Source organism: Phyllostomus discolor, chromosome 6 (assembly GCF_004126475.2).
Source record: "Phyllostomus discolor isolate MPI-MPIP mPhyDis1 chromosome 6, mPhyDis1.pri.v3, whole genome shotgun sequence".
NCBI lineage: Eukaryota > Metazoa > Chordata > Mammalia > Chiroptera > Phyllostomidae > Phyllostomus > Phyllostomus discolor.
This window is the reverse complement of record NC_040908.2, coordinates 124923896-124936996: the sequence shown is the minus strand read 5'-3', so window position 1 is coordinate 124936996 and position 13101 is coordinate 124923896. Positions and strand designations below refer to the sequence as shown.

The window sequence follows — 13101 nt, the reverse complement described above, 5'->3', positions numbered from 1 at the left end:
ACCACCGGTTACTGTCTGTAACAGTCATTCTCAAAAAGGAAGACAGCTTGCCTGGCTTGGCCTCAAGCTGAGGTAATCCCTTTCCTTATCTCCCTAAAAGAAACACTAAGATAGACCTAGGTTTCATTCCATGGCCTTTAAAATCCCTGTGATACTGGGCAAGGTATTTAATCACTCAGAGCTGTGCTTTGATTTAAAAATGGGTTAATGATAGCATTTTTCTCATATAGTTGTAAGGATTGAGACAATACACTTAGACCAGGACCTAGCATAAAATGGACTCACAATAAATTGTACATAATATTTTTAGTTGCTCTATGAGCTTCAGTATTCTTATCTGGAAAAATGAGCATAATAATAATCATTTAAATTTCCTAATATTTTTCTAAGAACAAAATGAGGTAACGTATGTATAGCAGTTATGAGTGATTCCATCCATAACAGTGTATAAAAAGTTTGTCTTTTTCTTTATTCTCTAAATCAACAATTCTCCTCTAAACTTTTAACCACTGATCTACAGAAGGTTTAATTCCATTTGTGTTTTTTGGCATTCTTTCCATTCTCTTTTTCCACAACTTAGTGTCTTGCAAAAGTCTCTGGGGGTTTTACTTTGGACAGACCATGGGGGTTATGCTGATGTGCATCTTATTCAAGCCTGCACTCCACCTGGGGGGTGCTGCTCTGAGGCCTCAGTGCCAGCTAGGGCATGGTGACCTTTCTTCGGTTTCCAGAGACTCAACTCTTAGTGTTCCTTATTCTGGGATCCTTGTGGAAGTGGGGTCCAGGCTGCTTCCCTCTCCAGAAACCCCATGATAGGTACTAAAATTTTGGTTTCTAGTACCTTTGCCCTCTGGTGTTATTCCTGTGATTAAGCAACAAGAGATGTTGCTGATATAATTAAAGTTAATAACCAGCTTACTTTATAATTGGGATATTATCCTGGATTATCTAGATGGACCTAGTCACATGAGCCCTAAAAAGCAGAAATTCTTCTCAGCCTCCTAGTAGAAGAGAACAGAGATTTGGAGAATGAAAAAGATTTACTTGTCTTTGTTGTCTTGAGGGTGAAGGGAAGATGTGTCAAGGAAATCAATGACCTCGGTCCTGTAACCAAAAGGAATTGAATTCTTTCAACAGCTTGAATGATCTTGGAAGAAGATTCTTTACCAGAGCCTCCAGAAAAGAGCCTGGCCCAGATGACACCTTGATTTTAGCCTTGGGAAGCCCTGAACAGAGGACCCAGTTGAGCCATACTGTGCAGGCTCACAGAACTGTGAGATAACAAATGGGTGATGTTTTAACCTGCTCAATTTGTGCCGATATATTACAGCAGCAAAGAAAACTAAATAATGCTCAAGAATCCCACTTCTTTTCTTAATCTTGGGGAGTCTATTGTCTCTGGGTTTAGAAGCTTCCGCTTCAATTCTAAGCCCTCATAGATAATTAGGTATAATTCAGTAAGTGAACTTTTGTGAAAACTTCAAATTCCTTTTAGCAAACAGAAGCTAGGGCATAGGAAATGCCTACTTATAATGCTGCAATTAAAAAAAAAAAACTAAGTCCAGGGCATATAAAGATTTAGGTACTTATAATGGGAAGAGTGATAAAATGAATCCAAATGAATATATCAGTCAAGTTTTCTGCCACATATATAAGTACTTAGCCTAGTGATTGATACATAGTAAGTAATATTCTTTGGAGTAAAAATTTATTATTATTATTACTACTACTATTATTATTATTATCATTATCATTATTTTGGTTATTCCAGGAACTTAAACTTTGGGTTCCCTTTTACCCATCCCGACCTAACTCTATCCAGCTTAATCCCAAATGGTCAAAACATTGTTTTCCACACAGTGATGGAAATCTTTCCACAACTAGAAGACCCCAGCATGGAATTGCTGGTATTCAAGGTGACTTCTGGTATGGTGACTCTCAAATTATGAGGAACTTGGGACAGGTGTGCACCTTGTTGTATGTCAATGAAAGCTATTCTCAGCTTCCTAAATCCACCACCAAAATGGCCTTCATAACATACCCACCACATTCTAACTCAATGTGAGTTGAGGGCTAAGATGGTAGGAAAACCTTTTGAGAAATTGACACATATGTTTCTCCAACATTGAGCCTCTGTACACTTCGACTCTCCTCTCTTTGGCTGCCAAATGTATATTGTGTACCTACCATGTACCAGGTACAATTTTGGCCCTGAGGATCCATTGATGAACAAGATAGACGCAGTGCCAGCCCCTTGGAGCTCATATTTTGTGAGAAAGATATCACAAAGTGACCACATATGTTAAACTAATTTAATGGGCAATGCCCCTCATCATCTCTTCTGACATGCTGGCTTTAGTTACCTCCTCAGTCCCTATGGCTGTTTGAGAAAGTGTTGTTCTGCGTCCTTTGTGTCTGAGTGCATCTGTGTCACCTGCATCCACTACATCCAAAGGGTTGGTCAGCTTTGAAGATACCAACAGCTCTGGGGTGTTGTCCTCAGGACCACACATCAGCCGCTGTGCTACACACATCCTACCCTCCCAGCACTGAGTGGTCCCCTCTACATTCTCTCGTATCACCTATAATAATCATTCTTGATATTTGGTAGTTGGTAGTTTGACATCTTGAAATCATGGGCCAAACTAATGACCAAAGTTATTTATATCTCCCCCCTAGTTTAGCTTTTATAAGTGCTTGAAAATCATATTATGAACCCTCCAACCACAAACCCCACGATCTGTGTTTTGCTTCCTGCCTAACAGGAGATATTCCCACCAAAAAACTTCATCAGTGTAGTAATGAAGATGTTTTTTGCCCATGATTTCCCTTCACACCTCCTGTCTCCTGACTAACCCTGATTCTTCAGTGTGTGGTCCTGCATGGTGCAGTGTGGCCCCCCTCTTGGGAATTGTAAGTAATAAATTTTTCTTTCAATGGCATTGACCATGCTGTGTCATTACTCGGTCATATTGATAAATTAAGTCCCAGGCACATGTCAGAATACCAACTGGCCCATCTCAGACACAGACTGGCCAGGCCTTAGAGAAGCTACAGTTGTGACTAGGATGAGTGTGATTCAGAGATGACATCAGACTCCTCCTCACAGACCCCATAACACCTTCTCTGCCCAAACCTGCAGACCTTCCAAGTATGACAAAACCCTCCAAACATTCATCTCCAGTTGTTCCCAACCATGACATTCCACTCCATCTAGTCTCTATTTTTCATCCTATGTTTTGGAACACTGTATAGAGAATTAGGGGTGGGTGTCTGCCAGCATCAAGGCCAGCTCCAGCAACTGGCATGGTAGGTCAGGGTCAGGCGAGTGGTCCTGGGAATTAGTTTCCCCTTGGCAATAGTCCTAAATGCAGGGTAGCCCTGACCCCAGGCTCCAGGGCGGGGTCAGAGGAGGGAGAAAGGAGCAGACATATCTGGTCCAGCCCACTAAGCTAGATCAAACCCCACATAGCTCAAGGGGTTGAGGATATACACTCTTGCTATGAGATGTAGTGGTCAGTGTGTGTATGTGAATATACCTATGGATGCATGTACACACTACAGCAAGGTGCTGTACCAGCCTGCTTTACCTTGGCTCGGTACTGATTCTCAGTCCATCAGGTACCCCAACCCCTTTGAGTCCAACCACCAGTTACTACACAGCCCATGCTCATTACTCTGTGACTCAGAATTCAGAGAGAACTCCTCCTGCCCACTATTAAAGCCAATAGCCTTTTCCAGTCAGCCCTGTAAATGCTTAGTGAGGAGGCAAATACTTTATTGAAGTGCAACTTGTAGGGTACACTTGTGACCCCATATGGGTGGCATTCAAAAGATATCTTGGAACAAGAGGGTTCTCGGTATACTTTTGTGTATTTACAAATGTGTGCACACCTGTGGAGGGTACCTGTGTGTTTACTGGTATATGGCTGTCTGTATACATTTATTTTTGAGGTACATGACTGAATATGTACATATGTACATATATATGCATATATATGTACATATTATGTGTGTATAAAACATATCTATGTTTGTGAGAAAGCATGTATGCTCTGAGAATGGAAACTCCAGAGCATGTTATATGGAATGCATACTCTCAGTATGTGTAATTGTAGTATGTGTGCATGGGTGTGTGGGTATGTTGGTGAGCAGGGGATGAACATGTACTATGCTCCTACATCTCCAGGTGGGCATCTACAGACCTAGTTCACTCCCATCTCTGTAACCTAGCAGATAGGATGGCAGAGTTTCTACAGGCAGGCTTTCTTATAACTCTGGATTCGCTTGGAGGTGGGGGTCCTAGGTATAAGGCTGGTATCACTCTGGGCCTGGGAGTCCCTCCTGGCCAGCTCTGCTCTCCCCATCCTTAAAAGTGTCCCCCCCAGGCTCGCCTTCATCATCCGCCTCAACCTGTTCCTCAGGCATTGGCCACTCTCGAGTATGCCACTCCAGCCGTTCTATGCGATAAGCGATCTTGAGTGCGCTGGACTCCAGCTCAGCCAGGAGGCGAGCGAACTTGGTCTGTAGATCATCAAGTTGTTGGTCAAGGCCTTGCAGCCGGGACTCTGTGGCCTCCTGTAGGGCGATCTCAGCTGCCTCAGCATTTACATCAAGCTTGTTCATTTTGAGCAGGATCTCACGGCCCTTTTCCTCCATGACAGTCTGGGCCTTTGGATACTCGCTCAGCACTTCACGCAGGTCTTCCTTGCTCAGGCAAAATAGGTCCGAATAACCTAGACTCTTGATGTTGGCTGTGCGGCGGTTCCCAGACATATTTCCTGTGGCACAGGGGCAGACCGATGGGACGATAATTAGTCAGAGTGAATGTGAGGGGACATTTCACTCCTGAACAAGGACACCCACTCCATATTTGTGCTTCTGAGCCCCTCTTCCTATTTCAGTAATTCTTTCATTCAGTAATTTACTAGGGACTAAACCTGTGCTGGGAGGGTATTAGTGACCTGCCTCCAAGAAGTCACAGTCTAGAAGAGATAGGCATTTAATTGGATAGTCGCATAACAGTATCAACGGTGCAGTGTGGACATATGCATCTGGTTCAGTGGGAAGACAGGAAAAGAGCTCCTAACTGTAAGGCAGAGAATTTAGGGAATCCTGGAGGAAGTGATGCCTGATTGAAGGGGAGGTAACTAGGGAAAAGGGGGTTGGAGCAGCTACATGGAGGGAAGAACATGAACTGAGGGATGGAGATAGGAAAGAGTTTGATTGGAGCAGAAAACAGAATGCAGTCCAGAGTGGCTGAAGTGCAGGGTGTCTGGACAGTGGAAAGAGGAGGGGACAGCCAGGTCACACCAGGTCTTGTTAGCCATGGCAAGGCATTCAGGCCTTATGTTGAGGGCAGTGGAAAACTACTGAAATATTCTAAGTAAGAAAGCTGTATGGCATCATTAGCATTGGAAGATATTGGTGGGGGGCGGTTGGGTGGGACGATAGGTTAGGCCAAGTAATCCAAAGTCTCAAAGCTAGAAGAGACAAGAGAGCTGCATGCCAGGTACTACTTTGGGTGCCTAACCAATACAGCTCATTTAGTCCTCACAGAAATTTTTGGTTTTTAAATATAGCCCCTATTGGATAGGTGAGGCCTAAGAAAGGGAGGTGACTTGTCCAACATCAGATGGACAGCAGCTGACTGCATACACGATGCAGAGCTTGAGGGGGCCTTTGGAGGATACACATGAGGCCTTTAGGACAACTGAAGAATGGGACCCTCAGGCTGAGAAAGCATCTAGCCTCATCAGTGACAGTGCTCACTCCCTTTTCAGGTTCTCCCATGTTCCACCTCCTGTGGTCTCAGTGTCTGCCTGTGATTAGGCATATCAACTCCCACTGCACAGGCTGACAAGAAGAATAGATGAGCCAATATACAGCATGTGGCCTCGATTGGAGTTGATGTTCAGTAAATGGGAATTTCTCTGACTGATCCCATAGAAACAGACAACAGGGTGGTGATGGCCAGAAGGAAGGGGGTCAAAGGGGGGAGGGGGAGGGTGGGCAAAGGGAGAGAGAATGGGGACATCTGTAATAGTGTAAACAATAAAAGTAAAGTAAAAAAATGGGAATTTCTTTGTTTCCATTTGACTGTGAGAAAGTTGTTCTTTGTTCTGACCCCAAGTGTGTATACTTAATACCTGTGTGACCTTAGACAAGTTCCTTAACCTCTCTGTGCTCTTACCTTTAAAATGCAGGTAATAGTACCTACCTTAGAGTTGCTGTGAAAATTGAATGAGTTGGTACATGTGAGCACTTGAAACAGGGCATATAATCAGCATGCAGTAAGTATTGTTACTAGTGTTATTGTCATCATCTCCGCTGCTTCCTACTGGTGCTTCAGGTCAACATCCACAGAGCAACTCTCCTGTCTCTTGCAAGGACCCACTCTACTCACTGATCTTGGCTCAGCTGCTTCTCAGGGAACAGATTCTCTATGTCCTAATTCTGTCCTGAACCCTGTAGTGATTCAGGCAAAGGCCATGTGTCCTTAGATCTGTAGGATCTGAAGTACCATCTGGTCTCAGGACTGTGCTCTACTGTCTCCATCCCCCTCCCCTAGCCCTGTCTTAAGAACAAATGCTGGGACACCCACCTTTGATGTTGATGATGCTGATCTCCCCAAAGTAGAGGCCTGCCCCAAGCACGGCATACTGTGTGACACCATCATCTGCCACCACAGCCAGCTGACCCTCACGGATGATGTACATCTCTCGACCAATGTCCCCCTTGCGGCACACATATTCTCCTGGTGAGTAGGTTTGGGGCTGCAGCTTCAGCACAAGCTCCTCCAGCAGGCTAGCCTCACAGTTCTGGAAGATCTGTACCCGGCTCAGAGTAGACAGGTGCACAGACACAGCCACTTCTGCTCGCAAGCGCTCTGGCAAGTGCTGTAAGATGGCCACCTCATTGGTCATCTTCTTGTTGATCTGCAGGTGTTGGTACCTGGAGACAAGGGAAGCACCAGTTCTTCACCAGCCTCTCATGTGCCACCCTCCATCCCTTCCTCCAGGGCTCAGCTCAGCTTCAGCCAAGGGCCCAATCACACTGAGATCTCCCAGGGGTCATGGGAATACTTGACAGTTGGCTGATGAATATCTTCAGTCTGCAGTCTCTTTTGTTGGTCATAGATATGTTTTGACCTTTTCTCCCTCACCCAGGGCCTGGAAGCCTCCACCAGCAGACAATGAATGTGATGCCATTTACCTCCTGTCAGTTTATGCCCCACCTACCAGTCAGTGATGTCTTGTACCGTCCAACTAATATCCACTTCAATCACCAAGCCCCATCTTCTCTAGAGTTTTCTGCTTTAGTTGGTGACACTTCTCTTTGTTCGGTCCACAGTGTAGACACCATAACATAGTCAACCATCTTGTTTTTGGCCATCCCCTGGGGGGTTTTTCTCTTCTCCCTTACACTTCCCAGGGCCTTCTGAGCCATACCAGGCAGTGGCAGTTCCCATTGTCTAGATTATCTTTCCTTGTGCATAAGTTCTTCTCCTCATTAGCCTGACCACACCCCCCAATAAGTCCAGATCCAGTTAGTGGATGACACCCTCACCCCTGCCCCCCAGTGAATGCCACATCCGGATTGCCTTCCTGGCCCACCAGGTATTAAGAACTCAGCCACCTGTCTCAGATTCTATTCAGTACACCTCTCCCTGCCCTGGTCTGGATCCCCAGCATCCTTACCAGTCAATAACTCGCCGCTCCAGTCGGCGGTTGACATGCTGCAGCTTCATGTACTTCTTTACCAGAGCATGGTCAGGGTAGAAAGCTGCATCTGCAGTGTTCATGTTGTAGATGACAGAGCTCATGCTACCCATGATGGTGGCAAAACCCATGACGGCCAGCAGGAAGTCACCCACCATAAAGAGGTACTCCTCCTCCTGCTCCGGCAGTGGTGTATCGCCCACGGTAGTCAGGATCAGTGTGGAGAAATAAAAGCTATAGAGGTACTGGCGCCTTAGGCGCTCAAAGCCAGGTTGTGCAGGGTCTGGGTACACCCAGGCATCACGCCCGAAGCCCAGGTATCGGGACAGGGCAAAGTAGAGGCAGCTGTTCCAGTGGATGACCACAAAAATGTAGAGCATTAGTTTGGCGATACGAAAGGCATTGGGGTAAGCTGTGCGGGTCTCAGTGCGGTCAAAGGCTTCAAAGAGGCGGGATACACGCAAAAACCGGTTCAGCCTCAAGGTGGGTGTGTGTGGGCCCAGTCGCACATAAGCAATGTCTGTGGGCACCAGGGAAGCCAGGTCTAAGCAAAAGCTCCAGGTGCGAATGTAGCGACTCGAAATCCTACCCTTGTCCACCACTAGGATGCCCTGTTCCAAGAATCCTGGTGGGAGGAAGAGAAGAATGAGGTGGGGTCAGGGGTGGGGGTGAGTCTGGACACTGTCCTGATCTAATAATAAGGGCAAGGGTGGGCACACCAGGGTAGGCCAGGGAGACAGTCACAGGAGAGGGTGGGAGCAGCTATTACCTTGCTCCAGGGTTTCTGGTATGCATAAGGGATACTGTCAAGCATAGAGGAATGTGAAGGTGCTGTAAGAATGGGGTCATTTCCTTGGTACTAAGAAGCTTTAAGAAGGGAACTTAGAATACAGGGTCAGTCCTGGGATTCACTAACCGGTGTGAAAGTGCACCACAATGTCCAGTAGGTATAGCAGGTCACTCGTGTAGTCCAGCACTAACCAGGCCACCAGATAACCATGTTGCAAGTCTGGAAAGCAGGCTCTGCATGGTGGAGACAGAAGGGATTGGCTTATGGGCACCCTTCGTTTGTGTCAGGTGGTCTCCCCAAGCCACTCAGCCCTCCCCACTGGCTTCTCACTTAGGCCCCACCCCTCCCAAAGATCCCACCCCTTTCATGACCCCTACTCTTTTGCCCTTGTCTCCGCTAAAGCCCTTTCCTTAGATTCCTGCCAAACCTGCACACGATGATGATGAGGTTATACATTACTGGAAAGACCATCGTGTTGAGCCACCAGTAGTAGTAATCCCCAGATGGGTCCAGGACGGGCAGTGTTTTCCTGTGGACAAGAGGGGAAGTCCTGTTTCATTTATTCATCATTCCATGTGAAGGTTGTAACTTGGGGCACCAAAAAGAATCAGGCTCCATCTAGTGATGCAAACAGATTTGACACAGGATAACAGGTTCTCTCACCTGGCCTTGGATGGCGCAGAGGGGCTGGATTCTGTTGTCTTCACTTTGGTGTCCTGGCTCATGTTTCTGTGACCTGATGCCTAGGTGTGAGATATCCAGGGCCCCTGCTGGTAGGCAGCTTCAGGAGATGGGGGCTAGTGCCTGCCTGCCTGCCTGGAAGAGGCAACCCTTAGTTTCCAGCTGCGACTCCTCTGTCTTTGGCTTGTGGAGCTCTTAGCAACACAACCAGGGCTAGCTCTACTGAAGGGGTGGAGGCAGTGTGGCTCTAGCATCCCGCCCTGTCTCCCAGGGCCTGAGTTTATACCTGCTTAGCTAAACATCTCTAATGAGTTCCCTGGAGAAGGTGAGGGTGCATGCCTCAGAGATAAGGCTGAGCCTTTTCTCTACCTACCGCATCCCCCAAGCTGGACTACATAGGGGCCTTCTAGTCAGAAGACCTTGGTGATAGTATAGACTCAGGCATCCATTCTCTTTTACTTTGTGCAAGTTCCTTGTTTGGGCCTCATTAGTTGTTTATTCAACAACTATTTACAGAATGGCTCATTTGTGTTTGGTGCTGAATTCTCCAGGGACAAATGCCTGTCACATCAGATGTGAGCTCTGCTTTTATTATCTGTACCCTACCTTATAACCATACCCACCTTACCTAATTCCTGCTGGATGAGTGTGATGGGGGCCATCCAGTGGTGTTTTGCCCCATTCCCTTCTCGTTACCTCTAGTACCTGATCCCACCAGCTATTTCATGTGTTTTCTAGATCCTCCAGCTCTTTCATTTCCCTTTCTGTGAATATGCTTACATCCTTCCCATACCAAAACAAACAAAAACCTAAAACTTCTCCCTTAACTTGATGTCCCTTTCAACACTATGATCTTTTTTCAGTCAAAACAGGTCATAATGAAAACATCTGCTATGTGCCAGGTTAATATTAAACTAAGTATTGGGGACAAATGATGAATGAGAAGCACTCCTTGCTTCTAGAAACTCATAGTCTGGTAGGGGAGACAGTTGGGTAGGTAGGTAATGACACATCTATCTGTCTGATGGGTACTTTATTAGGTAGCTTTTAGAGGGCCATTGCAGTACATAGGAAGGCTCCCAACTGAGCCTGGGTGCTGCAGAATGAATAGGAGTTAGTTAGGTACAGAGATGGGAGGATGAAGACCACTAGAGGCAAAGTGCATAGAGTGTGCAAAGGCACAGAAACTTCAAAAAGCTTGGGTGACTGGGGGAACATCAGTTGGTTTTTGTAGAGAACCTAAGGGGCCAGTAGTGAGAGATGAAGCTGAATGGTGAGTAGAGGCTAGCTCAGGGAGAGCTCTGTCAGCCATGTTATAAACCTAGGATTTCATCTCAAGTCATTGGGGAATCTGTGAAGTCTTCTCTACAGTTAAGTAATGTGATCAGGTCTGTGTTTTTGAAGTGTTTCCTGTAAGAAATACCTCTAGTTCCCCAACATTTTCTTTTAGTTTTTTGAAATATCCTTTTCCCATGGCTTCTGTGACACCATAATTTCTTGATTTTCGTTATTTCTTCATAGTTTCTTCCATCGGCCTCTCTGCCAATTCTTGTGTTAGTATTTTTTTAGAACTCTTTCCCAGGCCTTTCTTCTTTTCATCCTCCCAACTCTCTCAGGCCCATCTTGGTCACCCATAAGATTTCCTTTACCACATAATGAGTTCCAAGAACTCTCTCTTAGCTGCAGACCTATCTATACCACTAACTGCTCATTGACTGTCTCTGCTGGGATAGACCACAGTCACCTTCCACACATTGAATCTATAACTGAGTTCATTATCTTCTCCATTGGCTTTTTCTCTTATAATTTCTATCTCTGGTCTTTCAGCCAAAACACCTAGCACCAGTACTTATTATTACTATCATTGTTGTTACTGTATGATATTTTGGCAGTTTTTAAAAACTACCAAAAATCCTAGTTCTTTTGGAATGTTTGGAAGCTCCCTTTCAGGATGACTTCTCTTGGAAACTAGTTATGCTGTTGTGATTGCTCCCAAGCCCCAAGGAGCAGTCAGTCATGTGTCTGTGTTTTGTTTGACACTCCCAGCTGAGCTCAACCTTTGAGTTGTCTCAGCCCAGGTATCAAACATGTGAATGAGGAAGCCTCCATATGATTCTAGTCCCTAGCCTCAAGTCACCCCCAGGAATTTGAACTTCCTAGATATCGTAGAACAGACATGTCATTCCTGCTGTGTGACATATACAGACTGTCTGAGCATGATAAAATGTCTATTGTTTTATACCACTGAGTTTGTGATGGTTTGCTACATAGCATAGTAATCATAATGAATTTGCATATAGAAAAGTACACATTTCCTAAGTATACAGTTTGATGAACTTGGCAAACATGAACATACCCATGTAACCAGCACTCAAATCAAGAGTCTCACTCTATTTCCAGTCAATGCTTTTCCAATGGTAATCACTCTCCTGACTTCTAACACCACAGTTTAGTTTTGGCTGTGTTTAAACTTATATAAATTAAGCATCAGTTTTTGATTCTTCCCTTTATTTTCCCTTTTCATCCAATCATCAAGTCCTAGTGATCTACCTTCTAATGTCCACATGTCTATTTCTCTGCATCCTTACTACTCAAATTTTGATGTTACCATTCTGACCATGGATAAAATTCTTTCACAGTTCTCTAACAAGGATAAAATCTAAACTCCTTAACATGGCCTACAAAGTTCTCTAGTATCTGACCTCTGTCCATGTCTTCAGCCTCATCTCACAGTGATTCCTTTACATGTTCCTTAGGCTCCAGACATGCTGTAACTGATTGTAATTCCTAGGGCACCCTTGACATGTCCATTCTTCCTTGCCAAGGTATGTGCTGATCCTTTGAATTGAAACTTCCATTTCTTTAAAAATACTTTTTATTTTCAACCAATTTTAGGATTACAGAAAAGTTACAAAAATAGTACAGAAAGTTCTTGTAAACTTCTTATGCACATTCCTGTTATCATCTTACATAACCAGAGTACAATGATCAAAACCAAGGAATTAACATTGATACAATACTTTCAACTAAACTACAGACCCTATCTGAAACTTTCATATCTCTTAGTTTATTTTAGTCTTGTTTCACAAGACTGCTCAGACATCATCTCCTTCTGGAAGGCTTCCGTAAGTCCCTGCGCCCTTCTTGTCTCTCAGCCTCTAGACACAAATCACACTACGTGCTATTCCTCCATAGCGCTTAACTACATTATGTTGCAATTGTTTGGATAAAGGGCTGAAGTCCTGGAGGGCCTAGGCCTGTCCTAATCAATCTGGAATCTCGCTTGACATAGAGGCATTTATTCCAGTTTTTTTTCTAAAGATTTTATTTATTTTTAGAGAGGGAAGGGAGGGAGACAGAGAGAGAGAAATATCAATGTGCGGTTGCTGGGGGTTATAGCCTGCAACCCAGGCATGTACCCTGGCTGGGAATTGAACCTACGACAGTTTGGTTCCCAGCCCGCGCTCAATCCACTGAGCTACGCCAGCCAGGGCCTTTTCTTTTCTTTTCTTTTCTTTTTTTTTTAAATTTATTTTAATCATTGTTCAAGTACAGTTTTCTCCCTTTTACTCCCAAATTCCAGGTTCTTGAGTGCAGGTGTTGAGTAGCCGAAAGGAGCGGTCAGAGTCCAGAGGTACTATCCAAGCCATACACACAGTTGGAACAAAGCTGACCTGAACTGTTAGCAATCAGCCCTCTCAGGGACCCCGCTTTACAACAGGAACCGCTCACCTGCTGACACCTCTACTCTGACCTACCCTTTCGCGCTAGCCCCGCCCCTTCCACGCCCACCCTACCAGTCCAAACAAGGCCCAGGGTCCGCGGCACAGTCCCTTCCGTGTTAGCCCCTAGTTGTCTCCTAAGCCCCGGCTCTCCCGTCTTTCCAGGGCTCCTAAAGTCGGGTCCCGT

General features: G+C 45.3%; 1 protein-coding gene across 1 annotated transcript; it reads right to left on the bottom strand.

Moving 5' to 3' along the window:
• Positions 1-2305: 2305 nt before the first annotated feature.
• CNGA4 (cyclic nucleotide gated channel subunit alpha 4) lies at positions 2306-9410 on the bottom strand. The gene is made up of 6 exons (XM_028517104.2): positions 9175-9410; positions 8939-9040; positions 8638-8744; positions 7701-8346; positions 6605-6954; positions 2306-4781 (listed from the first exon to the last, which is right to left on the bottom strand). The coding sequence occupies exons 1-6, from the start codon at positions 9234-9236 to the stop codon at positions 4321-4323; spliced, it is 1728 nt and encodes a 575-aa protein (XP_028372905.1). The 5' UTR covers positions 9237-9410; the 3' UTR covers positions 2306-4320.
• Between the last annotated feature and the right edge of the window lie 3691 nt (positions 9411-13101).

Excerpts from the sequence above, each read along its gene's own strand:
- CNGA4 (XM_028517104.2), bottom strand. The coding sequence starts at position 9,236 with ATGAGCCAGGACACCAAAGTGAAGACAACAGAATCCAGCCCCTCTGCG. Across the intron at positions 9,041-9,174 it reads TCTGCGCCATCCAAGGCCAG|GAAAACACTGCCCGTCCTGG; the intron begins GTGAGAGAACCT and ends TCTTGTCCACAG. Across the intron at positions 6,955-7,700 it reads GAGCGGCGAGTTATTGACTG|GTACCAACACCTGCAGATCA; the intron begins GTAAGGATGCTG and ends CCTTGTCTCCAG.